At 42.4% G+C, this 21,873-nt stretch overlaps 1 protein-coding gene across 2 annotated transcripts in view; it reads right to left on the bottom strand.

Annotated features, from left to right (window-relative positions):
• The window catches only part of LOC106554598 (putative N-acetylated-alpha-linked acidic dipeptidase), a 42,978-nt gene that overhangs the window by 7,798 nt on the left and 13,307 nt on the right, over positions 1–21,873 (bottom strand). The window contains exons 6-15 of one of the 2 annotated variants that reach the window (XM_087721073.1): positions 21,447–21,633; positions 19,170–19,266; positions 16,415–16,513; positions 14,203–14,288; positions 13,009–13,128; positions 11,738–11,820; positions 10,598–10,661; positions 8,350–8,417; positions 1,428–1,519; positions 1,262–1,352 (exon numbers count right to left, since the gene is read on the bottom strand). In XM_087721073.1, coding sequence (XP_087577199.1) covers positions 1,262–1,352; positions 1,428–1,519; positions 8,350–8,417; positions 10,598–10,661; positions 11,738–11,820; positions 13,009–13,128; positions 14,203–14,288; positions 16,415–16,513; positions 19,170–19,266; positions 21,447–21,633 — 987 coding nt within the window. The remainder of the gene's footprint in view (positions 1–1,261; positions 1,353–1,427; positions 1,520–8,349; positions 8,418–10,597; positions 10,662–11,737; positions 11,821–13,008; positions 13,129–14,202; positions 14,289–16,414; positions 16,514–19,169; positions 19,267–21,446; positions 21,634–21,873) is intronic. The other variant, XM_087721074.1, reaches the window with a different exon arrangement.

The following is a 21,873-nucleotide window of genomic DNA, read 5'->3' as shown; positions in this document are numbered from 1 at the left end:
ATGCAAGCCCTCAGTGAACCAGTTGGTAAACTAGTAGGATCCCACCCCGTGGTGAAATTCAATTTTTTTTATTACTGGTTCTGTGGCAGTGGCTTGGTGGGGGTGGAAGGGGAAGGATACTGCAAAATCCCCATTCCCTCCCCACTCCAGGGGAAGGATACTGGAAAATCTCCATTTCTTCCCCACTCCAGGGGAAGGATACTGCAAAATCCCCATTCCCTCCCCACTCCAGGGGAAGGATATTGCAAAATCTCCATTCCCTTACCACTCCAGGGGAAGGATACTGCAAAATCTCCATTCCCTCCCCACTCCAGTGGAAGGATACTGCAAAAACTTCATTCTCACCCCACTCCAGGGGAAGGATATTGCAAAATCTCCATTCCCTCCCCACTCCAGGGGAAGGATACTGCAAAATATCCATTCCCTCCTCACTCCAGGGGAAGGATACTGCAAAATCCCCATTCCCTCCCCACTCCGGGGGAAGGATACTGCAAAATCTCCATTCCCTCCCCACTCCAGGGGAAGGATACTGCAAAATCCCCATTCCCTCCCCACTCCAGGGGAAGGATACTGCAAAATCTCCATTCCCTCCCCACTCCAGGGGAAGGATACTGCAGAATCCCCATTCCCTCCCCACTCCAGGGGAAGGATACTGCAAAATCCCCATTCCCTCCCCACTCCAGGGGAAGGATACTGCAAAATCCCCATTCCCACCCTGCTCCAAGGGAAAGATACTGCAAAATTTCCATTCCCACCCCACTCCAGGGGAAGGATACTGTAAAATCTCCATTCCCACCCTGCTCCAAGGGAAGGATACTGCAAAATTTCCATTCCCACACCACTCTGGGGCCAGCCAGAGGTGGCATTTGCCGGTTTTCCAAGCTGCTCAAAATGTCCAGTGTCGGTTCCCCAGAACCTGCCAGAACCTGCTGGATTTCACCCCTGATCCCACCCCTGTGTGGAAGGCAGTTTCAATTAGATTTCTTCAGACTATTCTTTCAAGAGAGATCAGGTTTGTTGGTTAAAGAACCAGACTAGAAATCAGGAGGTCCTTCGTTCTAGTCCTGCTTTGCGTACAAAGCCAGATGGGAAGCCTTGAGCCAGTCGCTCTTTGTCATCCCTAAGAAGGAGGCAATGGCAAACCACTTTCAAAATCTTCCCAAGAAACCTGCAGGGATTGATCCAGGCAGGCACCAAGTGTCAACACTGACTTGAAAGCACCACCCTCCCCCCCCCAAAAAAATTATTTGAACACACTTACAAAGTTTTTAGTGTAACGGGCTCTACCAGAAGCAATCCCCAACCTCTGGAAAAAGACTTCAAAATCATTGCCGGAACCCAACTTGTTTACCCTGTTGGAAAGAAAATAGGTAAGAGAAGGGGAACAAGTGACGTAAGAAATTATAAATTATTTTAACGTGAGATACCTTGGGAAGCCTTTCTGTTCCCTTGACGGGTTTTTCTCATACCAACTTTCAAAAAGAGATCTGCCTTCAAATCCTTCATCAGGGCTTGGTATCTACAAAGACATGAGTTGTATTAATGAAACTATAGAAAAACGATAGCATCCCCTCTGATAAAAAAATACTGTTAGAATGTGTGGAGATGGATAGGCTAACAATAGAAACAAAGGGAAGAGGAGAAACGGAATACTATTTGATTCGGGACACATGGTATAATTGGTTGGAGAATAGAAGTAAAGATCAAGAAGGTTAAAGTAAATTAAGAGATGACAAAAATGTAATATATATATAGTGATGTAATTATAATAATTGTATACCGTATAAAATAGATACGCGCATAAACGAAAAGGAAAAATAATGTAAATAACTTGTATGTACATATTAGATATACCAGAACATTTGAAATTGATTGAAATTGCATTACAAAATGAAGAAAATTGTTCAACAAATTAAAATTTTAAAAAATAAACTATAGAACAAAAGCAAGATCCTATTGTTGCCAAGAGTCATGGTGGCGCAGTGGTTAGAATGCAATATTGCAGGCTAACTCTGCTGACTGACAGCAGTTCAATCCTGACCGGCTCATGGTTGATTCAGCCTTCCAACATTTCAAGCTTGGTCAAATTAGGACCCAGATTGTTAGGGGAAATATGCTGATTCTGTAAACCACTTAGAGAGGGGCTGTAAAGCACTGTGAAGAGGTATTGCGATTGCTAACCTTTTTCAAGGGGAAAATTGGGAAATGAATACAATATAGCACCTGTCTGGAGCAGAGGTGAGTTGCTCCTGGTTCGGCCCGGATTGGATGAACCGGTAGTAGTGATGGCGGGAGGCTCCACCCACCTGCCCGGACGCTTCTGTGCATGCACAGAAGCGTCGCGTGCCTGCACGAGCATGAACACATGAACGAACGAACCGGTAGTAAAAAAATTAGAAACCCACCACTGGTCTGGAGCCATGATTCCAGGAAAAGGTGCTGTTGCTTTAAGATGTTACAAATAGCTGTTCTATTTCCATTTCTTTTTTTTTAATTAAAAAAAACTTTTACAAATATTTACCTCCCTCCCTCTACCCCCCCAACCCCCCCAACCTTCACCCCCACCCCCGACTTCCCAGAACCAATACAGGGTATAAATCTTTAACAAAGATATTCTAAAAAAAAACTTTAAAAAAAGTTAGTATCATCTTTCATTTGAGCTTTAACTCCTTCTTGCTAGGCTGGCTCTAAACAGATTATATCATTCCTTGTTTCTTCAGTCATAAACTATCTGGAATTTCTTAGTCCCATATTTATTTTGAGTATAGTCAATCCATCTTCTCCACTACAGTTTATATCTCTCATTTGAGTGATCCTTGAGATAAGCTAATATTTTAGCCATCTGTGTAAGGTTTGTTACTTTTAATGTCCATTCTTGAATAGTAGGCAAATCTTCCTTCTTCCAGTATTGCGCCACCAACAGTCTTGCTGTGGTTATTAAATGCAAAATAAAGTTAGTCTATATAACTGTACAATCAGTAATTATACCTAACAAGAATAGATTAGATTTAGATTTAGATTGCTTTTATTTATAGGCCGCCCTTTTCCCTGAGGGGACTCGGGGCGGCTTACAACCTATAGGGAGGGGATACACGTAATGACATATACAGACAATACACAATTAAAAAATAGAAGCAACATTCATTCATCATTCGGGTGGGGACGGATCCCAATCTTTAACCCCAGGCCTGGCGGGATAGCCAGATCTTAACGGCTGTGCGGAAGGTCTGGAGGGTGGTGAGGGTATGAATCTCCACGGGGAGGTCGTTCCAAAGGGTCGGAGCTACTACTGAAAAGGCCCTCCTCCGCGTAGTTGCCAGTCGGCACTGGCTGGCAGATGGAACTCGGAGGAGGCCTAATCTGTGTGATCTAATCGGTCGCGAGGAGGTAATTGGCAGGAGGCGGTCTCTCAAGTACCCAGATCCACTACCATGAAGGGCTTTATGGGTGGTAAGTAGCACCTTGAAGCGCACCCGGAGATCAACAGGTAGCCAGCGCAGCTCGCTGAGGATAGGTGTTATGTGGGCGAACCGAGGAGCACCCACAATCACTCGCGCGGCCGCATTCTGGACTAGCTGAAGTCGCCGGATGCTCTTCAAGGGCAGCCCCATGTAGAGCACGTTGCAGTATTCCAGCCTAGAGGTCACAAGGGCACGAGTGACTGTTGTGAGAGCCTCCCGGTTCAGGTAGGGTTGCAACTGGCGCACCAGGCGAACCTGGGCAAATGCCCCCCTGGTCACAGCCGACAGATGGTGATCGAAGGTCAGCTGTGGGTCCAGGAGGACTCCCAAGTTGCGAACCCTGTCTGAATAACTGAGGGGTAAACTTTATCCTTTTTTTAAGAACATTTTGCATAATCCACCATATTTTTATCCAAAATGCTTTTACCTTTTTACAAGTCCACTATATATGACAGTATGTAGCATCGAGACAATCACATCTCCAGCATTTAGGTTGTACATTCGGATACATAGAGGCCAGTTTTTAAGGATCCTATTTGCATTTCTGTGTGCTCCAAAGCAACTTTTGGAGATTGAATCTGAAGTGTTGTATGAATTCAATGTTGCAATGGTCTAAATGGGAAATATGTAATATAGACTTTCTCAACTGGTTTGCTCCAGTTATATTATACAACGCCCTTAATGCCCAGGTGGATTATTTTGGAATCCGGCACATCTGGACAACACCACACTGAAAGAGGCTGGTATCTGACATAACATGCTTTTGTAAAATCATAGATTGTGGGTTACAAGCTACCTTGCCTACTTAATCATGAGGGCAACCTTCTACGAAATTTGACGTGCTGATACTGGCATTCCTAAGCTACGCTTCAGTGCACTCTCATTATTCAAACCACATAACCCTTATTTTTCAACGTACGTACTATTTACATACCTAACAGAAAAGTAGCTGTTTTTAATTATTGTTATTCTGGGAGGCCTTCGTTTCTCAGACAAGTATGAGCTCAATGGAAAATCACACACAACCCCACAATATACTACCTGGGACATCTCAGGAAACAACAACTGAATGAAAAACTGTTGTTGATCTTCTACCACTGCACCACGGAGAATATTCTAACTTACTGCACCTGTGTGTGGTTTGCCAGTTGCACAGTGGCAAATAGGACAGCACTCCAGAGGGTCAACATCATTGCCCAGAGGATCATTGGTTGCCCTCTCCCCTCTTTGGAAGAGCTTTATAGTTCCCGCTGCCTTAAGAAAGTTCAAAACATTCTCAAAGATCCCTCTGATCCTGGGCACTCTTTTTTTTTTGTACTATTACCATCTGGCAGACGGTACAGGATAATGAAAACAAGGACAAACAGACTAAAAAACAGCTTCTATCCCAGGGCAGTAACCAGGGGTGGGTTTCTCACCCCGTTCCAACTGGTTCGGTTGGAATGGGGCCGGTGGCGTCCTCGTGCACGTGCGCAGTGCACGCATGCATACTAGCGCCTGTGTGATGCTCCAGCTGCTCCTGGAGGATCGTGCAGGTGCTGTATGCGTTCTGCGCATGCGTGTAAGTGCAGAACTCGTCAAAACCGGGTAAGAAACGTGGGCGGGTGGGTGGATCCTTCGGCGTTCCAGGAAGTTACTTACTTCCGGGTTCGCCGACCAACCGGTTCGCGGGGACTGCGGCGAACCGCCTGAAACCCACCCCTGGCAGTAACTATATTGAATTCTACCATATAGTGCAATATCAGGTTTTCAATTTCAATTATATAGAATATAAAGGATGCACGTTTGTGTTTTTATTTTTTATAATTGTAATGTACACTGAAGACAGCATTTAATTTCGTTGTGCCATTTGCAGTGACAATAAAGTAAACTCAACTCAACTAATATTGTCCGGTCTACAAGAACATTCCGTCCAGTCCAGTTTTTCTCAACCTCAGCAAGTTTAAGATGTGTGGATTTCTGCTGTCAAAATTTCTCAGTCAGCAGGTTAAAATCCATGCGTCTTAAAGTCACTGAGGTTGAAAAACTCTGTTCTGGATCAATCAAGCTGCAGATATCAATTCTGCCCTTTGAGTTTTTAATCTTTTCATGTTGATATCCAAAAGTGTTTTTCTTCTTTTTTTTAACTGGACTTTCTTTGTTTTTCCTGGAAAACAGTTCGCTTCTCATCCAAGAACTGAAGAAGTTTCTTGGATGAGAAGCGAAACGTCTTCAAGGAAAAACAAAGAACGGCCAGTGGCCTCTTGAAAAATTTAAAAAAAGCAGACCCTTTGGGACAACCATGACCTGAAGGACTGAGAATCTCCGTAGATTTCCCACATTGAGATCTTGAGATTAAAATTGTACAGAGAAGGCAACTAACAATAACAGTTCCCCTCGCACATATGTGCTAGTTGTTCCTGACTCTAGGGAGCAGTGCTCATCTCCGCTTCTAAGCCGAAGAGCTAGCGCTGTCCGAAGACGTCTCTGGGGTCATGTGGCCGGCATGTCTCAACGCCAAAGGTGCACGGAACGCTTTTACTTTCTCCACCAAAGGTGGTTCCTATTTTTCTACTTGCATTTTGTACATTGCTTTCGAACTGCTGGGTTGGCAGAAGGAAGGCAATTAAGATCCTCACAATTCAAATGTTGTCTTCAACACGGTGAGTTCCAGGACTGCAAAGGTAGGGCAGTTTCTCATGTGGACGTTGGACCAGGCGTAGCCTGCGAACTTGATCACCCTCAAACAGTGAGTGGACGTCTTGCATTCATAGAATTTATGGCTGTTTAATTTGCTAGATTTCTTATCTGAATAGCAATAGCAATAGCAGTTAGATTTATATACTGCTTCATAGGGTTTTCAGCCCTCTCTAAGCGGTTTACAGAGTCAGCATATCGCCCCCACAGTCTGGGTCCTCATTTCACCCACCTCGGAAGGATGGAAGGCTGAGTCAACCTTGAGCTGGTGAGATTTGAACCGCTGAACTGCAGATAACAGTCAGCTGAAGTGGCCTGCAGTACTGCACCCTAACCACTGCGCCACTTCGGTTCTGAATTCTCTAAGGTGACTTCCAAGGGGATGTCCCCCCCGCTTTTTTATCTCTACAGTAGCAATCTGTGAGCTGCATTGAGCTGAAAGAGAGAGTGACTAGATTTCTGGCTCTAGATAATGCCATAATCACTACAACTAGAGATATCCAGAGGATGGGACTTAAAAACTCAGTTTTTTGTGTACCTATCAGGCATTCATGATAGGTATACCAAAAACACTCCCACTGATAGGGAAAACTACTAGTATATAAAAAGAGAGCAAAACCTACTCCCTCCCAGCACTGATGATGTTATCAAGCTGGGTCATGAGATGTCTGCAAAAAACAATCAAATCCTAGGACTCCACAGCATGGGAAGAGTTTGGGAAAAGACCCTCCCTCTGGAAAAGACTGAATAGAGAGGAGAGGAGGAATACTCTCAGTCTTGCAAGATTGATGTCAGATTTGCAAGGTAGTTCAGAAAAGAGACATACCTTGGTGAATTACCAATAATCCTACTTTACTGCAGAACTTCCTCCTCCATCTCCCAAGGTAAGGGGTGGGTTGCTACGGGTTCGGGCAGGTTCAGGAGAACCTGTAGCTAATATTATGACCGATTTGGAGAACTTCCAAATCCCACCTGCGGCTGGCCCCACCTACCCCGGGTGGCCCCTCTGGAGACCATACCAGAATGGTACCTGATGCTCCCGGCAGGCACCGGTACGCCCGTACCGGGGCATACCGATCGTAACCCCACACTGATGCGGAGGCTCAGGGAGGGGGGAAAACGGGCCTCCTGGAACTTCCAGAAGATCGGGCCTGTTTCCAGCCTCTGGAGCGCAGGGGAGGCAGTTTTCGCCCTCCCAAAGGCTCAAGGAAAGGAAGGCGAACCCCTCACCCACCGTGCAGGAGGTTGACTAGGCCACTCCCACTATGGCCACATCCACCCAGAAGAGAATGGGAAGAGAACCCATTGCTGAAATTTTTGAAGCCCATCTCTGCCCAAGATTATTTTCACATGCCTATTGCACACGGCCACTTGTAGTTTAACAAGCTAGAGAAATAGAGTCTTATCAGTAAAGAAATGCTGGTTGCAAAGTAATGCATTTATTTCTAAAGAGCTCTTTGAGATCTCCTTTTTTTTAAAAAGGGAGGTTGACATTTTCAGCAGTGTACCAATAAAAGAATGGGCAAATGGGATCCAAAACACCTGATATAGCAGAGATACCCATCTTTGGGGTAGAGAAAGAAACCAGGATGAACCCAGTTAGATCTGGAAGATCGGAAGCTTGCTAGAACCTTACGAAGAATTGTTCTGAATTCTTCTCCGAAACTATAAGATATGTGACTTCACCGTACATCTGACCCAGTGGTGGGTTTCAAAATTTCTTAGAACCTCTTCTGTGGGTGTGGCCTGTTTTGTGGGAATGGCTTGGTGGTCATGTGACCGGGTGGGAGTGGCTTGCTGGCCATGTGTCTGGGTGGGAGTGGCTTGCCAGCCATGTGACTGGCTGTGCGTGGCCAACTTGTAAAATGTGGTGAAACTCACTTAACAACACTCTTGCTTGGCAACCAAAATGTTAGCTCAGAAACTCTGGAATTTGAAGCATGCAAGTCTTAAAGCTGTCAAGTTACAAGACCCTTGCACCCCTAACCCTTTAGGAAAAAAATACCCCAGGGGTGTTCAAACTTGACAGCTTTAAGACTTGTGGACTTCAATTCCCAGAATTCCTCCTCTCGCTCTTCATCTTGATGATGTGCGGACGGGCAGGGGGAGGGAGCTGGAACCGGTTCTAAACGGCACTGTAGATTTGTGGAACCTCTTCTATAGAAGAGGTTAGAACTGGCAAGAACCCACCCCTGATCTGACCATATTTTACCTTTTTAGCTAGATTATATACCAGGCTATGCATCGATGGAGTACAGTCAACTCGAAGAGTGTAGTTACCTGAAAGAAAAGGACGGTATCTTTACTCTATTTTAGGAGGAATCTTTTTTAAATAAATAAATTTTATTTGGGGGAAACCCAACCAACCTAGTTTGAATGTGTTTTTTTATTGTTTTTATGTTTCTGGTTTGTTTTTTTTATGCTTTTGGATTTTTTGGGATAATAGAGTTGGAAGAGACCGTGGAGGTCTTCTAGTCCAACCTCCTGTCCAATCAGGAGACCCTATAGCATTTCAGAGAAATGACTGTCTAATTTCTTCTTTAAACATTCAAGTGTTGGAGAGTCCACAACTTGGCCTAGAAACCAGAAGACAGTGAATTCTAGTCTTTCTGGGTGATTTTGGGCTGGCCACTCTTTCTCAGCCCAATTTACATTTACAGGGTTGTTGTGGAGAAAATAGAAGGGAGAATATTGTAGGCATGTCCACCATGTTGAATTACTTATAAAGTAATAAAGGCAAGATAAAAATCTGACGAATGAATGAATGAACAAGCAAACAAACAAATGAATGTTTGGAACATTTTGGGTAAAAATTACAGTGGGGAAGCTGGATCTCAGATGAGTGACCCACAACAGCAAAGCTGGTAAGATTGGAGATCTTCTAATCCAATTCCTTGCTCTAGCAGGAAACCCTATACCACTTCAGACAAATGGTTATCCAACGTCTTCTTAAAAACTTCCCGTTGTTGGGGCACCCACAACTTCTGGAGGCAAGTCGTTCTACTGATTAATTATTCTAACTGTCAAGAAATTTCTGCTTACCGTATATACTCGAGTATAGGCCGGCCCGAATATAAGCCGAGGCACCTAATTTTACCACAAAAAACTGGAAAAGTTATTGACTCGAGTATAAGCCTAGGGTGGGAAATGCAGCAGCTACCGGTAAATTTCAAAAATAAAAATAGATACCAATAATGTTTTTGAATATTTATTTCAAAGAAAAACAGTAAACTAGCTCTGGGACATCATTATGTGGCTGCTTGCCATAACAAGGAGGAGGTGGGACATCGTTGCAGAGCGGCAGGAGGGGGAGGAAGAGGAATCGTAAGACAGCCCTGCATTACATTAGAACGTGAGGAGGGGGGATGGTGCGGTGCGCGCTGCGCGGCAAACTGACACAGAGGGAGGGGAAACTCACAGGGGCGCCGGGCCATTCACGAGCGTCACCCAGCAGCATGGCCCCGCCCCTTTTTCTCCTCCATTTCGGGCAAATTTTTCACTGACTCGAGTATAAGCCGAGGCGGCTTTTTTCAGCCCAAAAAGTGGGCTGAAAAACTCGGCTTATACTTGAGTATATGCGGTAGTTCTAGGTTGCTTCTCTCCTTGATTAGTTTCCATACATCACTTCTTGTCCTGCTCTCAGGTGCTTTGGAGATTACAGTAGGTTGACCTCCCCGGTTCACCGACAAATGCGCGCTCGACAAAAGCGCGGCAAGAAAACTGCGAGGTCGAAATTGCGCCCACAGAAGGGCGCCGACAAATGCGCGCCGACAAAAGCGCGCCATCAACAAACAACGCGAAAAAAACATAATAAGCCTAATCCTAAACCTAAGCCTAAACCTAAACCTAAGCCTAACCCTAACCCTTACCTTAACCCTAATCACGCTTTTGTGGGCGCAGTTTTGTCGGCACTCTTTTGTGGGAGCGCTTTCGACGTCGCGGTTTTCTCGCCGCGGTTTTGTCGGTGCGCTTTTGTCTAGTGCGCATTTGACGGGTCATGGACCTCACTCCCCTCTTCTTTGTGGCAGCCCTTCAAATATTGGAAGATTGCTATCATGCCACTCTTAATCCTTCTCTTCATTAGAATAGGCATATCCAGTTCCAACAACCATTCATTGTATAGTTATAACTGTTCTGTCAGGAAATTTCTTCTTGGATTTGTCTGAAATTGTACAGAGTTTCCTGCTTGAGCAGGGGACTGGACTACAAAACCTCTAAAGTCCCTTCTATCTTTGTTATTTAGTTATTTCGAGTTACGTTTACAGAGCTGGGCGAAAGCTCATGTTTGAGCAAACTTCACTAATCTCATATTTCTTATCTAAACTTTGTAAGACCAACTGAAATCTGATCTTAACTCCCTGGGAAGGAAGGTTTGGCAAGTTCAGAACTTTCAAAGCACTTTGTCAATTGTCAATTATCAATGCAGTTCAGAAATGACTAATCACACAAGTGTGTTTTACCTTCTATAGAGGAGTCAGCATTGATGTAGGCCACAGCCCTCTCTTGTAGTATTTTGACATTTTCCTACAACGGAAAGGAGGAATTGAAAACTAATTCAGATTACAGACACAAATATTTCTTTATGGACTACTTTTCACATAAAGGTTGTCCTCAATTTATAACAGTTCATTTAGTGACCATTTATAATTATGATGGCATGGAGAAAGTAAGTTGTAACCATTTTTCACACCTACAAACATTGCATCATTCCAAGGGACATGTGATCAAAATTCATATGCTTGCAACTGACTCATATTTATGACGGTTATAGCATCCTGGGGTTATTGGGATCACTTTTCACCATCTTCTGACAAGCAAAGTCAATGAGATAGCCTGATTCACTTAACAACAGTGTTACTAAATTAACAACTCCAGATTCACTTAACAACTGTGGCAAGAAAAGTTGAAAGGCGGGGCAAAGCTCACTTAACAACTGTCTCACTTATCAACCGAAATTTGGGGCTCAATTGTGATTGTAAGTTGAAGGACTATCTGAATAGCTTTTTTTATTTTAAATGATCCATCACAAATCTAACATCCTCAGATGACACTCAATCTCTACAAGCCTCCATTATTAACATATTTTTCAGAGTTTAAGACGCACCAAGGTTTTGAAGAGGCACATTTTTTTTTAAAAAGGTTTTGCACTCCTCAAATCTCCCAAAAACGGCCCGTTTTTCACTCATTTCTGCCCTTCCCAGCCCCCAGGAGCTCTCTAAAAGCCTCCTAAAGGCTATGCATGGCTGTTTTGGTGAAGGGACGGGGTTTCGGGAGGCAAAAAATGCTGTATTCAGTGTATAAGACGCATCCAGATTTTCAGCCTCTTTTTTGAGGGAAAAAGGTGCGTCTTATACTCCGAAAAATACGGTATCCTGAATTTTACAGTTTGTAGTTGTTCACATTTTTATTAGTTATAATTCACGTTTATCATTTTTGTTAGTTATAACACTCTCAAGGGTCCTCAAAATCAAAATTATCTGCATGATATTGAAGACATTTGTGCAATAATTAAAAGCAATGACAGTTGTTTCAAAATGATTTTTTCCCCTGAAAAATAATTTACATTAATACACATACCGTAGTCAACCATGTTGACTTACCTCTGCCCACTCTGTTGATCCCATTAAGCCAAACTCCTCAGCATCCCAACTAGCAAAAATTATTGTCCTCCTGGGTTGCCAACCTATATTTATAATATTTAGAGCACCGTTAGTTTAATAGTAAAAAAATTATTCACCTGAGAGTCAAGCCAGCCCAAATGACAATATTCTGTTCCCCGCTTCCTCTGGTTTGAATTCTCATTTGTTTTTCAGCAGTTTATGAATAACAAGCAGGCACTTAAAAATGGGTGCAATGGGATAGTCCCATTTTTGATGTTGTTAGTTGCAAAGTCATATCAGACCCATCGCAACCTCATGGGCAACGTTCCTCCGGGCCTTCCTGTCCCCTACCATCCTCTGGAGTCCATTTAAGCTATTTCGGGGACTCCATCCAGCCACCTCATTCTCCGTCGTCCCTTTCTTCTTTTGCCCTCAATCGTTCCCAGGATTAGTTTGAGTCCACCTTGAGCCTGGTGAGAATCAGCAGTACTGCATCCTAATTACTGTGCCCACTGTGGGAAGTTATCATCCAGCCCTCTCCCAGAAAAATGAAATATCCAAGGAAATATTGAAAAGGCAGAATATTCCTCTGGATATGAAAAGAAAGAAACATGTTTTAAAAGACAGAATAGTTGCCTGTAGCTTCCTGCCCATCCCCACTGTTAATGGGCCATTAAGAAGGCCAAGCTAGTCCCTTTTACATAATAAAGACTTCTCCACTGTAGCTGCAGGGGGGATGGGATTAAAAGCATGGTAATATTGGCCCTTTACTCAACTGACCACATGGCATCTGAGAACTCAACTAAACCTGGATTCAAAACACAGCCCAGAGAGTTGCCCCTGCATGGCCCTAGGGGAGTCTGACAACCAATCAGAATACATTTCTTACACAGGAACAGAAAACAGAGAGGTGGGACTGAACAGGTTATAAAAGCCTAGCAAGCTCCTCCCTCAGCCCTTCTCTTCTTCTCCACCAACATTGAAGCACGTGATCACCTTTTCTGTTCAGGGCTCAAGCCATGTGGCCCTGTCCAACAATAAACCATCTTTCCAAGCAGCCTCCATGTCTCCAGTGTCTTTTTCCTCACTTGGAGCTGAACCCAGAAGGACATTTCTTTCATCAGCACTATGGCTCTTTAGATGCATTGTTTGAAATAACTTAAAACATTTGACAGAAGGCAAGGCCTGTGCTTCCAGACAACCACACAACACCTTCCCACTTTTCTCTCGGCCTTTCTCAACTTCAGTTACTTTAAGATGTTTGGCCTTACCGTCCTGCTTCAGCTTCCCAAAACTTCGGACGATCTCATGAACAACCGCAGCCCCACTCTGGGGATCAATCCCACCAAACACCCATGAATCACGGTGACCACCCAGAATGACGTATCTATCTGGATCAAAAGGGATGAAAAAGCTTCACATTGTGATAATGAAGTTGGTAAATCCCAAAGATGCTTTTTCAGGAGGCAACTGGTTTGCCTTGGAGTTGTTTTTTTTTCATGTGAAGACGTTTCGCTTCTCATCCAAGAAGCTTTTTCAGCTCTGGCAGGATAGTGGGGAACAGAAGGATTTATATTCCTGGCAGACAGCTCCGGAAGGCCCCCCCGCGTTCCTTACCGGTATTTACCGGTTGCAACCCACGTTACACCTATCCTCCGCGAGCTGCACTGGTTACCGATCAGTCTCCGGATACGCTTCAAGGTGCTAGTCATAACTTATAAAGCCCTTCATGGTATTGGATCTGGGTACTTGAGAGACCGCCTGCTGCCAATTACCTCCCACAGACCCATTAGATCTCACAGGGTTGGCCTCCTCCGGGTGCCATCTACCAGCCAAAGCCATCTGGCTATTACCTGGGGGAGGGCCTTCTCTGTGGCAGCTCAGGCCCTCTGGAATGAACTCCCCGCAGGGATTCGGACCCTCACCTCTCTCCAGGCCTTCTGAAAAGCCGTCAAAACCTGGCTTTGCCGGCAAGCCTGGGGGTGATGAGTTCCCTCCCCTCTTGACATGTATGGTTGTGCGACTGTTGTCTACTTTTATTATCTGTATTTTGTCTTTTATGTTCCCCCTTTTTTCCCCCTTGAATTGTTCGCCGCCCTGAGTCCTCCCGGAGAAGGGCGGCATACAAATAATAAAATACAAATACAAATAGAAAAACAAATATTTGAAGTTTTCTGGGCTTCTGCATGTGCACATGAAGCATACGGCGCCCGTGTGATGCTCCGCTGAGCAGCTGGAGCGTCGCGGAGGTGTTGCGGAGTGTCATGGGTAGTAAGTACACACGCGCATGCTGTGAGTACATTCATGTGATGGACACCCAACCCCGTTGCATCGTACGGGTTGCAACGGGATCCGGAACCCACCCCTGGATTAGACACACCAATTCCTGGAATTTCGTTCTTTGAAAATGTGTTATATAACGCAAAACCAGATCTTACAAAACCTGTGTGGGAGGCAGACTTTACCTAGCTCTGTTGCTCCTCGGAGAATTCCGATCACATTGTAAATCCGTCTCACTTGCTTGAAGCTGTAGATGTGCATTCTCACTTTTCTAACGCAATTAGAGAGAAAGAAAAGTATCAGGCTAAAGATCCTTAAAAGTGAAACAGCTGGTTTTGAAAAAGAGTAGGGCTTATATTCTGCACTACACTTCATTGTATCACTCATAGGCATAATTGAATTGAATTGAATTGAATTTATTGCACTTATATGCCGCCCTTTTCCCCGGAGGGGACTCAGGGCGGCTCACAATCCAAGTCATGGGAAGGGGATACAGATAAGGGATAAAAAAGACAAACAAAACAATACACAATTTAAAAGCACACAACAACCATACCATTCGAGGGGGGGGGGCAAAAGCTCTTTAGCCCCAGGCCTGTTGGAACAGCCAGGTTTTAAGGGCTTTGCGGAAGGCCTGGAGGGTGGTGAGGGTTCGAATCTCCACGGGGAGCTCGTTCCAGAGGGTCGGAGCAGCCACAGAGAAGGCTCTCCTCCGGGTAGTCGCCAGCCGGCATTGGCCGGTGGATGGAATTCGGAGGAGGCCTAATCTGTGGGATCTAATCGGTCTATTGGAGGCATACAATCGAATATGGTATCCTAATGCTGCTGGGTTTTCTTTCCTTTTTTAAAAAAATCAATTTTATAAATTTTCTATTAATTACATTCCTTTGTGCTCAATCAACATCATATTGTCTGGGTATTTAATTTGCTTAACAATACAAATTGCCATTCTTACTCTCCGCCCCATTTTTTTTCCAACCACTGATCAAATAAATTCCAAGATTTTACAATATTCTGTGTTTTCTTTCGGTTTGATTTTCAATGTAAGTCGGTCCATTTCTGCACAGTCTTAATATCTTCTCAATTATCTCTTCATTTTGAGGTTTTGCTTCATCTTTCCAATATTGTGCGAAGATAATCCTTGCTGCTGTTCAAAAATGTAATACTAAATATATGCTTCTCTTATCAAATTTTTCTGATATCCTCTCTCTCCATAAAAAACAGGTGTGTGCGTGTGAGTGTGTGTATGTGTGTGTGTGTGTGTGTCCCCAGCATAACTCTGGAACGTCTTGAGTAATTTCAACCAAATATGGTACACAGATGACTTACTCTCTGGAAACAAACACTGTGGCGGTAAGACACCCCTAAAACCCCTTTGGGGTGTGTATTCTGTTAAGATACAGCCTGTTGTGCCTTAAAATGGCTTCTAATGTACTGCCTTAAAATGGATTCTACTGTACAGTGCAGTGGAGTTGCCATGGTAATGGCTTCACAGTACTCCACAAGGAGTCTCCCTCTGGTAAGGGGGAAAATCCAACATTAGAAATTATGTTTGATCCGGACATTTTCCTCCTATAAATAAATACCTGAGCAACGCTGGGTTTTTAACTAGTCCCTTATAAAAACAGTTAGGGTTGCTGGTTTTTCTTCTTCTTCTGAGGGATGCCCATGATGAAAGTCCTTCAGGAAGATTGTCAGTGAAAACCAGGCCATACACTTTCATTTCATACTTAATTTTGGGATTGGGTGGGGCGGGGAGGTCATAATTCAAATGGACAGTAGGCGAGGATTATCTATATTACCCCAAGCAGTTGCTTCACTTCGCTTCATTTCATGAGAGGGTTTGTCGACTAGCAGCCATCAGTTACCTCCTGATCTATCCCATTCTAAAAGAGAAAGTGTTCTTGTCTCCCGACCCTTTTATTTTATTTATTACTAGCTGATAACCTGGAGTTGCCCGGGTACTTATTTATCCTAATTCTGTATTGGATTGGAGCCCTTTTGTGGAGTACGGTGAAACTGTTACCATGGCAACGCCACTGTGCTGTACAGTAGAAGTCATTTTAAGGCACAACAGACTGTATCTTAACAGAACTTGAATCCAAAATGCACACTGTCACTGTCAAAAGTACTGTGATTTGACACTATAGATATAATTCATTCCTTTTCATTTCAGCAGCCCAGGCGTTCCAGAGTTATGCTGGAACACACACACACACACACACACACACACACACACACAAACACACACACTGAGAGGTGTTAGGGGTGTCTTACCCCACAGTATTTGTTTCCAGAGAGTAAGTCATATGTGTACCAAGTTTGGTTTGCTTTGGTATATATATATATTTGCTTCTTAACAAGTTTTACCAAAGGTTCCATGAAACTTGCCCTCACCTTTTTGAAGAAGTTCCTGTAAAGCCAGGTCCCACATTATAAGGCACCGAAAGCTGTCCCTTCCAACTGTCATCAGGTGCAGGAGCGCCTCCCATTTCCCTGTTGGAAGCAAGAAAAGTTACAACCCTCTTATTTCAGGAAATGGTTTGACTTGGAATTTAAAAGAAAAAATATTGTTCCACTTTCCAAGAAAAGAAAATAGATTCTTGCTGACACTGAAATTGAAATGGGAAGGAGATTTTGAACTCTCATCCCCTTAATGCTTCATAGATAGATGATAGATAGATAGATAGATAGATAGATGATAGATAGATGATAGATAAATAGATAGATAGATAGATAGATAGATAGATAGATAGATAGATAGATAGATAGATAGATAGATGATAGATAGATGATAGATAGATAGATAGATAGATAGATAGATGATAGATAAATAGATAGATGATAGATAGATAGATAGATAGATAGATAGATAGATAGATAGATAGATAGATGATAGATAAATAGATAGATAGATAGATAGATAGATAGATGATAGATAGATGATAGATAGATAGATAGATGATAGATAAATAGATAGATGATAGATAGATAGATAGATAGATGATAGATAGATAGATAGATAGATAGATAGATAGATGATAGATAAATAGATAGATGATAGCTAGCTAGCTAGATGATAGATAGATAGATAGATAGATAGATAGATGATAGATAAATAGATAGATGATAGATAGATAGATAGATAGATAGATAGATGATAGATAGATGATAGATAGATAGATAGATGATAGATAAATAGATAGATGATAGATAGATAGATAGATAGATAGATAGATAGATAGATAGATAGATAGATAGATAGATAGATAGATGATAGATAAATAGATAGATGATAGATAGATAGATAGATAGATAGATAGATAGATAGATAGATAGATAGATGATAGATAAATAGATAGATAGATAGATAGATAGATGATAGATAGATGATAGATAGATAGATAGATGATAGATAAATAGATAGATGATAGATAGATAGATAGATAGATGATAGATAGATAGATAGATAGATAGATGATAGATAAATAGATAGATGATAGCTAGCTAGCTAGATGATAGATAGATAGATAGATAGATAGATAGATAGATAGATAGATAGATGATAGATAAATAGATAGATAGATAGATAGATAGATAGATAGATGATAGATAGATGATAGATAGATAGATAGATGATAGATAAATAGATAGATGATAGATAGATAGATAGATAGATAGATAGATAGATGATAGATAAATAGATAGATGATAGCTAGCTAGCTAGCTAGCTAGCTAGATGATAGATAGATAGATGATAGATAAATAGATAGATAGATAGATGATAGATAGATAGATAGATAGATAGATAGATAGATAGATAGATGATAGCTAGCTAGCTAGCTAGATGATAGATAGATAGATAGATAGATAGATAGATAGATAGATAGATAGATAGATGATAGATAAGTAGATAGATAGATAGATAGATAGATGATAGATAGATAGATGATAGATAGATAGATAGATAGATAGATAGATAGATAGATAGATAGATAGATGATAGATAGATGATAGATAAATAGATAGATGATAGATAGATAGATAGATAGATAGATAGATAGATAGATAGATAGATAGATGATAGCTAGATAGATAAATGATAGATAGATGATAGATAAATAGATAGATGATAGATAGATAGATAGATAGATGATAGATAGATAAAAGATAGATAGATAGATAGATAGATAGATAGATAGATAGATAGATAGATAGATAGATAGATAGATGATAGATAGATGATAGATGATAGATGATAGATGATAGATGATAGATGGATGGATGGATGGATGGATGGATGGATAGATAGATAGATAGATAGATAGATAGATAGATAGATGATAGATAGATAGATGATAGATAAATAGATGATAGATAGATAGATAGATAGATAGATAGATAGATGATAGATAGATAGATAGATAGATAGATAGATAGATGATAGATAAATAGATAGATGATAGATAGATAGATAGATAGATGATAGATAGATGATAGATAGATAGATAGATAGATGATAGATAGATGATAGATAAATAGATGATAGATAGATAGATAGATAGATAGATAGATAGATAGATAGATAGATAGATAGATAGATGATAGATAGATAGATAGATAGATAGATAGATAGATAGATAGATAGATGATAGATGATAGATGGATGGATAGATAGATAGATAGATAGATAGATAGATAGATAGATAGATAGATGATAGATAAATAGATAGATGATAGATAGATAGATAGATAGATAGATAGATAGATGATAGATAGATAGATAGATAGATAGATAGATAGATGATAGATAGATAGATAGATAGATGATAGATAAATAGATAGATGATAGATAGATAGATAGATAGATAGATAGATAGATAGATAGATAGATAGATAGATAGATGATAGATAGATAAATGATAGATAGATAGATAGATAGATAGATAGATAGATAGATAGATAGATAGATAGATAGATAGATAGATATAGTTTGAATTTACAACCGACTACCCCAGCCTACTCCGTCCATCCGCCTGGACACTTCTGAGCATGTGCAAAATTGTTGTGCGCATGCCCGTAGTAACAAAAATGGCAACCCACCGTGGCTACTGACCAAGAGTGACACAAGGATTGTATCATTAGGACTTACTTTAGCAGCTTCTCAGCATCATGATAACCAATAGGGTGGACGGGAATATTTAAGTTACTAGCTGCACTTTGAGCTTCCTTCAAGCGATAGGCATATTCTAGAGTAAGAAAGGCACCAGTTACTATACTATATCCCCTTGATGGGAACGGAGAGCCCTCTCTGCGGGCATGTGATCCATTGCCCCATCTCAGCTCCACTGCGCATGCGCATGCATCTCCCGCCAGCCAGCTGATTTCCGGAGCTCTGCTGTGCATGCATGGGGCGGTGCATGCAGGAGAGGCACATGCATGCACAGGGAGTCACGGGGTGTGTGCACATATGCATGGGAGATAGGGGGAAGCACAGGGGGTGGCGCGCGCCCCTGTGCCCCATTTTCCATCACAGGAGGCTGCAGGGAGGCCTGCTAGGCCCAAAACGGGGCATAGGAGCGTATGTGTGTGTGGGAAGGGGGAAGCGTGGGGTTGGGCGCATATACAGGAAGCGGGATGGACTGGGGTAGTGCGTATGCATTGCATTATGAGTATCAGTACGCCTGCACATGCTGTCAAGTGCACACACTTTTGGCATGTTATCCCAACTCAACACAATAAATATTGTATTTCCCCACAGCTTATTGGCCACAATAAGATGTCCGCAGCCAGTTGTCCAATTCCTGTCTCAATTGTATCTATCATATATAAAAATTGCTCTGTGTATGTGTGTGTCTGTGTGTGTGTGTGTGTTTTCCAGCATAACTCTGTAACTTCTCAAGCAATTTCAACCAAACTTGGTACACACACGACTTACTCTCTGGAAACAAATACTGGGGGGTAAGACACCCCTAACACCCCTCGGAGTGTTTGTTCTGTTAAGATACAGTCTGTTGTGCCTTAAAATGGCTTCTTCTGTACTGTCTTAAAATGGCTTCTACTGTACAGCACAGTGGAGTTGCCATGGTAACGGCATCATAGTACTCCACAAGGGGGCTCTCTCTGGTAAGGGGGGAAATGCAACATTAGAAATTACGTTTCTGGGGGCACAGGGAAAACATTTTTAACTAATTTAATTGTTGCCAAAATCAGGACTCGGGGAGAAGTTGCTCTTGCCATCACCTCTTCAGGAATTGCGGCAACATTCATGGAAGGAGAGAGGACAGCCCATTCCTCACGTTGCCACTTGACATCGCCATTCCTGTCTAATACAGGATTGGGATAAATAAATACCCAGGCAACACCAGCTTATTTTTTGGAGTATAAGACGCACCCTTTTCCCTCAAAAAAGAGGCTGAAAATCTGGGTGCATTTTATACAGCATTTTTTGCCTCCCAAAGCCCCACCCCTTCACCAAAATGGCCGTGCATAGCCTTTAGGAGACTTTCAGAGTGCTCCTGAGGGCTGGGGAGGGCAAAAATGAGCAAGAAATAGCCCATTTGTTACTTAATTTTGCCCCCCCCAGCCCCCAGAAGCACTGTATAAATGTCCTAAAGGCTATGCATGCCCTTTTTTGACAAAAAACAGGCTGCTTTTTGCTCGTCGTCCCCCCCCCCCCCCCCGGGAGCACTCTACAAGCCTCCTAAAGGCTATTCATGCCCTTTTTTTTGGAAAAAAAAAGGAGGACCATTTTCGTGAAAAAATGGGCCGTTTTTGGGAGGTCTGCAGAGTGCAAAAACTTTTTTTTTGTAATTTGCCTCTTCAAAATCTTGCTGCTTGGTCTTATACTCCGGTGTGTCTTATACTCTGTCAGCCTCTGCTTTGCTGCTGCTTCGGCTGCCATTGAAACGGGGAGGGGGGCATGGTATTTGGAAGGGGAATACTAATTATGCTGGAGGAAGATTCTGGAGTTTCTGCTGCCTGTCTTACTGCGCATGCGGAGGGGGTTTCCCGCCAAGGCCAACGGCACCGACATTCCATCTGGGTGATGCATGCCTTTCGAAGTTATCCCACACCTGACACTTGGGAGAATTATGATTGGACTGTAACTGGGATGCCAAGGGGAGGGGAATGGGTTATTCTATATATCATTTGCTTTCGTGCCTAAATAATCAGTCTTCGCTTTGCTACGCTTCTAATCATTTATAATTAGTAAAAGTACACTTGATTTCTATCAATGGAGTCTCGTGGTTTCCTTTCCTAATTACTTAATGGAGGAGTGCTGACATACTCTGAAAAATATGGTAGTTCAACAAATAAAAAACACAATCAAATGCAATTTTCTTACGACACTGTTCTCACAAGTATCTGAACCTCAGCTTGTGCCTCTTTTAGGATGCATCCCCTAGAAGTCCTCTTTTCTGGTCACCTTTAGCTGGATATCCTGGAGTGAGAGGATCTCCAGCACCATCCAGAAGGAGGACGTTGCCACGTTGGACTCCGCCTCCTGGCAGATTCCAGCCATCTGGGTAAGGCTGAACTCCAGGAGCACAAGAATCAGCAGGGTCTGAGTATAAAATGATGCCTTTGGCCCCAGCCAGGTAAGCATTCTTAACCTAGGGATAAACAAGATTGGCGAACTAGAGTATATGATTTTTATTCACATAGCTAAAAAAATTCCACATAGCTTGACTAATAGAATAGCAATAGCACTTATATACCGCTTTACAGTGCTTTACAGCCCTCTCTAAGCAGTTTACAGAGTCAGCCTATTGCCCCCAATAATCTCGGTCTTCATTTTAACCACCTCGGAAGGATGGAAGGCTGAGTCAACCTTTGAGCCTGGTGAGATTCGA

The sequence above is a fragment of the Thamnophis sirtalis genome, unplaced genomic scaffold (assembly GCF_051295495.1).
Source record: "Thamnophis sirtalis isolate CommonGarterSnake01/CBP01778 unplaced genomic scaffold, rThaSir2_p1.2 scaffold_8, whole genome shotgun sequence".
Taxonomy (NCBI): Eukaryota; Metazoa; Chordata; class Lepidosauria; order Squamata; family Natricidae; genus Thamnophis; species Thamnophis sirtalis.
Note: the sequence above shows the minus strand (reverse complement) of the source record. Positions and strands in the feature narration are given on the sequence as shown.